At 40.3% G+C, this 5,484-nt stretch overlaps 1 protein-coding gene across 6 annotated transcripts in view; it reads left to right on the top strand.

The window, feature by feature from the left end:
* ralgapa1 (Ral GTPase activating protein catalytic subunit alpha 1) overlaps positions 1-5,484 on the top strand; it is a 64,480-nt gene that overhangs the window by 27,005 nt on the left and 31,991 nt on the right. For all 6 annotated transcript variants that reach the window (XM_014022372.1, XM_014022373.1, XM_014022375.1 and 3 more), the window contains 5 exons: positions 925-1,043; positions 1,160-1,279; positions 2,195-2,813; positions 2,916-3,031; positions 3,816-3,940. In XM_014022372.1, coding sequence (XP_013877826.1) covers positions 925-1,043; positions 1,160-1,279; positions 2,195-2,813; positions 2,916-3,031; positions 3,816-3,940 — 1,099 coding nt within the window. The remainder of the gene's footprint in view (positions 1-924; positions 1,044-1,159; positions 1,280-2,194; positions 2,814-2,915; positions 3,032-3,815; positions 3,941-5,484) is intronic.

The raw sequence follows: 5,484 nt of genomic DNA, 5'->3' as shown, positions 1-5,484 counted from the left end.
AATCTGTACTGGTCAAAACTTGGCCTCTCCAAACTCCTCCCACGCCCGGGTTTTTGCCTCAGCAACCACCCGAGCCGCATGCGGCTTCGCACGCCGGTACCCATCAGCTGCTTCTGGAGTCCCGTAGGCCAGAAAGGCCCGATAGGACTCCTTCTTCAGCTTGACAGCATCCCTCACCGAAGGTGTCCACCAACGGGTTCGAGGGTTGCCGCCGTGACAGGCACCRACAACCTTGCGGCCGCAGCTCCGATAAGCCGCCTCGCCAATGGAGGCATGGAACATGGTCCATTCTCCAAGCTCTGTGCAGAATATTGTTAATATTTCATATAGTGTAGTGCTTCCCAAAGTTGGGGTCGGGACCTCTTTGTGGGCCACAAAACACCATGTGAGGGTCGCCAGATGATTTTCAGACATCAGTTTAAATGTAAAAAAAAATGCTAATGGAATATTTTAATCATAATTATTGCAATTTTTTGAAATAATTATAAATGAATAAAAGTTAGTATCATAGTTACAAGGTTTGTGTATAGTTATTATTCCCACTGTTTAACAGAGTTATTAGCAAAGTTTGCGTACATAAACAAGTAATACTATATGGGGTCACGAGTGTCTGCACGTGTTATTTTGTGGGTCGGAAGCAAAAAAGGTTGAAAACCACCACTGATCTAGTGGATATTTGACACGCAACACGTCTGACAACTTTCACCCTCAGCTGTTGACAATAATGATGATAAATTTAGCAAGTGCTAATCCACTAATAAATTAAGAAATTAGCAAAAGCCCTAAAGCACTAATCAGGAAATTAGTTCCCCTATTAGTGCTTTAGGGGACCTGTGCCCACCACTGATCATGTGTCTAATCCTTGAAAATGGTATGTATTTAATTGAAATCTTTTTTGTTTGTTTTTTTCCCCTCTCCTTGTAGTTCGAAGCCGTATTCAACAAGGCCTTGTTTCTATAGCAGCCAGAACAGTTATTACCCACCTGGTCAATCACTTGGGACATTATCCCATGTCTGGAGGTCCTGCAACTCTGTCCAGTCTGGTACAGTAACCTTGTGTTTATGGTGGAAATGGTGCCACCAGTATAACGTTAATATATTTTTTTGTTATGAGACTGGAAGTGGAATTTAAAAAAGAAAATGTTGTATGTTGTTGCAGGTGTGTGAAAACCAAGACAACCCGTTCTGTGAGAGTGCAGATCTGGGACCAGAACTTTTCAATTCACCCAACCTGCAATTTCTGGTTCTGAACGGCTCCACGCTGCTGTCGGTGCTTCAGGTGAACTCAGCAGATTTAAGTTCCTTTGATAAATGCTCATTTTGCAGAGTTGTACAGTAACTAAGTACAAATACTTAGTTACTGTACTTAAGAAGAATTTTTGGGAATCTGTACTTAACTTGAGTAATTCTTTTTCAGCCTAATTTTTACTTCTACTTATTACATTTTCACACAGTTATCTGTCCTATTTACTCCTTAGATTAAAAAAAAGGCAAGAAATAGAAAGTTGTTACTTTTATTTAATTTTTGCTTGTTTTCATTCCAGCTTGTTATTGTAAAAAAAAAATACACTCCAAATAAATTGTGCCTCCTAGATAGAGTGAATTTAACTGTGGTTGAATGAAAAGAATAAATATATAAAACTCTGATATTGTATTAGTTTGTACACAAACAAAYCATGTCACACTCCAGCAGGACATAATCATTAAAATAAAAGGACTGTACTTAAGAAGTATTTATATTTCATGAATTATATTGCATTTGGCTGCAGCCCACAGATAGATTTTCATTTTGAGGAAAAGGTTTTTGCAGCCTTGATATATGTATATAAACTGAAACAAATAGATTAGTGCATCCTAAATTTAACATAAATTAATTATTTTTAATACAATATAAGTCATTTCTGCATTTTGGGGGGAGGTCACCTCCTAATAAATGTCATTACAGAAAATCTGACTGCACATTTTAAATCAATACTTTTACTTTTAATACTTAAGTACAAAACACATCAGATACTTTGACTTTTACTTAAGTAATATTCCTAAAGGAGACTTTAACTTTTACCATAGTAAGTTTTTGGTAACATATTGTACTTTTACTCAAGTATCACTTTGTGGTACTTTATACAAACGAGTGTTTGGTTCAAATTAGTTTTATTCTGGAGATTTTAGTTTCCACTTTTTCCTGTTTTTCCAGATCCGATCAGAATCCGGCGTTCCAGGAGGCGGAATGACAGCTGGGTTGTCTTCTGCTCCAGCTTGCGTTCGTGTCATCATCCGAGACGTTGCCGGGAAGCACTCCTGGGATTCTGCCGTCCTCTACGGGCCTCCGCCGTGCTCTCCGAGCAGCCCGGCACACGCACTTTTAACACAGACGCAGTCGCCACTCAGAGCTAAACTCCAGTTACACACCCCGCCAGGAGGTCCGCCGAAGAAGATGGAACTGAGGGAAGAAGGCAGCGAGGAAGAGGAGCAGGAAGTGGAGGGAGGAAAAGGAACGGAGGGTGACGGGCAGGAGTTTCAGTTAGACGGGGAGGTGCAAGGTGAGGAGAGGAAGGTCAGTGATGAGGAGAAGGCAGAGCCAGGAGATGGTGGGGAAGATGAGGAAGTAGAGGGGGTGCAGGAGGAAGAGGAGGAGGAGGAGATGAGGGAGGGGGATGAGTCAGGCTCGGAACAGATTCTAGCTCCGCCGCTGGCTAAACGTGTGTGCAGAGAGGCGGTGCCGGCGTGGGATTCGCTGAAAGAAGGAGACGATGCTTTGGATGAAATGCTGCAGTACCTGGGATACTCGAGTCCCGAGTGTCTGCAGAGAGCAGGTACCTGTGTACTTCTCACCTGCTGTCGTTCATTTCCCAGTCTCAAATCCGTCCACAAGTCCTGAACCCAAACTAATCTCGGCTTCTCATTGGTCCTTGCAGGCATGCCACTTAACATCCCAGCTTTTCCTCCCACGTGCGTTTCAGAGAAGCAGGAGAACGATGTGATCAACGCCATCCTGAAACAGAGCGCTGCAGAGCGAGATTTCGTCCTCCATGTGCGTAACTCAGAGGCTCTTAATAAGTAGAAATAGTTCAACTTCATGAAAAACAACTTTATGAAGCAGAAACTTGGCTGCTGAAGCTTAAAATTAGTCATTTTAGCAAGTTTGAATTATAAATAAGAAGTGAACCATTGTTATGTTTTCAAATTTACACAGAATATTTAAAATAACAGACCTGTAACTTGGTTGGGCAAAATCGTATTGTGTGCAATTAATCTTCAGGAAAAACCGTCAAAAATTAATATTTGCCACTTCGCAATTAGTGCCACATGATGATGATATATTTTTCTGTGCATCTCACTATCAAGTGTGTATGTGAGCCCGTGGCGTATTGCTGCCACTCAGTATTGTGGAAAAGGTGGGTTTCAATTCACAGTTTTTAACCTGTTAAAATGAAGAAGTTAGTTTGATGATTTGAAAGTTTTAATTTTAGATTACAGCAAGTGTAATTGTCATCTATTAATTGTGATCAGCTAAATGCCACAATTAATCATGGTTAAAAAAAATTTTTGTCAATACCGCCCAACCCTACTCTTACTGACATTTTGCTTTTATCAGTAGTAAATGCAACATTTGGCAAAAAATATATACATAATTTTAATATTTGGGGAATATTTCTGCAGGAACATGTCTGAGCTTTTGGCCTTTTTTAATCTGATTTGATCATATGGACACATCTTAATGATAACTTAATAAAGGATCATCACAATGGCTTTAATTTCTATATATTACCTGTGCACCTTTAGGTGCATTAAACTAAAAAGAATGAATGTTTCAGAGAGGCGAGGGGCTGAACATGCGGGCGGTGCAGCAGGCGGAACCGGAGACGGAGACGCCGCAGTCTGCTTTCTACTACTGCAGGCTGCTGATCAACATCCTGGGCCTCAACTCCTGGGAAAAGAGGTATTAAACAAAGAATACAGCATTTATTTAAAAAAAGGAAAAAAAAGTTACAATATGGTCTTTTTCATCAGCTTACATGTCTCCGTTCTTCTTGAATAATCAAATGTTTTGTAAAACTAGAGATGCACCAATCAGATTTGTAGGCTACTGGAGGTTGCGGTGCTTTCTTTTAAGATTAATACATTTTTTTCCTATTTTSCCAGAGTTTTTAATAAATTTCTGTYTTTGTGTTTTTGTGAGGCATGTGCGGGATGTTTTCTATGGTTTTCATCTTCCTTAGAACAAACCAAATGTTTGCTTAATGCAAATACACAAAAAAACCTGAAGCATATTGAGCTCATTAGACACAACGTTTCTCCATTCACATCACGCAGCATTTCATCTTCTCAATGACTCCGGACCGAAACGAACAATGTCGAGGTATCACTTTAAATGTGGCTGGCCTGCTAATGGACACTCATCTCTCTTTATACTTTATCCAGGGAATTACACTTTCTGCATTCAGCCCACACAATAGACTTCTTAACACACAGTGCTTGTGTGTGTGTGATAATGAGTTTAGTGCTCTATTGATCAAACTCAGCCCATTTGGAGTTTGAATAAAAAGCTGTCGTCGAAGAAAGGCATGATGGAGAAGCGAATTGGAAAACAAGATGAATCATGTGCATGTAGCGTCAGAATAAGAATACAAAAAGTGAAGGGATAAAGGTGACAAAATGGAAATGACAGCTCAAGAAAGTTGGACGTAAGAGGGGAACAGGATGGATGTGAAAGAAAGAAAGAAAGAAAGGAGATTGTCTAATCATCTGTTACTGTCCCCTTACGTCTCTCCAGGTATTCATATGGGGCATTAGGGCATTACAGTCACCAAGATACTGACAGTCAGGCTTGTGTGTGCATGTGTATCCCCCTTTTATGCTTTTCCCTGTAATCCAGGGTGTAAATGGAGTCTTTGAGAGCAGAGAATGAGGCCATTACCAAGTATGAGTTTAATAAAGAGCAAATTGCTCTCTCTCCCTCTTTATCTCCCACGTTCTCTTCCTCTTTTTCCTTTTCTCTAAGAGTGAAAAGAACGATGTGTCATTATCAGTCCGCTCCGAGCTCCACCGCTCGAGTTTTGGTTTTATACCGGGTTGATAGCCACTCGTTGGCGCTTTTTCAATGGCTTCTGAACGAGTTTTTCTGCATGAAAAGCTTTTGTTTTCGTTAAAAACACGACCCCTCTTTTTTTTTTTGTTTCCCCCTTTTCGAAGCCTGAAAGTGTGGAAGCTGCTGTCAGAGACTTGTTGCTGCATTTTGTCATGTATGGTAAATCTGTAAAGCTTCAGCTCGTGTGTTAGCARCAGCTTCTCAAAGGTTTCTCCCACCTCACCACTCATGTACCTTATTTTAAAAATTGTTKATTTATCTTGCACTGTATGTCATTATTAAAGTTTTTGCTTATTATATGAGCAGAGGGACAAAATGTATTCACCTCAGACAGCTTGCAAAGGTGAACAAGGTCCCTGCAGATCCTTAAAAAGTCTTTTTTTTTTTTTTTTTTT

This window comes from Austrofundulus limnaeus, unplaced genomic scaffold (assembly GCF_001266775.1).
Source record: "Austrofundulus limnaeus strain Quisiro unplaced genomic scaffold, Austrofundulus_limnaeus-1.0 Scaffold327, whole genome shotgun sequence".
In the NCBI taxonomy this organism is placed as follows: Eukaryota; Metazoa; Chordata; class Actinopteri; order Cyprinodontiformes; family Rivulidae; genus Austrofundulus; species Austrofundulus limnaeus.
The sequence above is the reverse complement of the archived record's forward strand: the minus strand, read 5'-3'. Positions and strand labels throughout refer to the sequence as shown.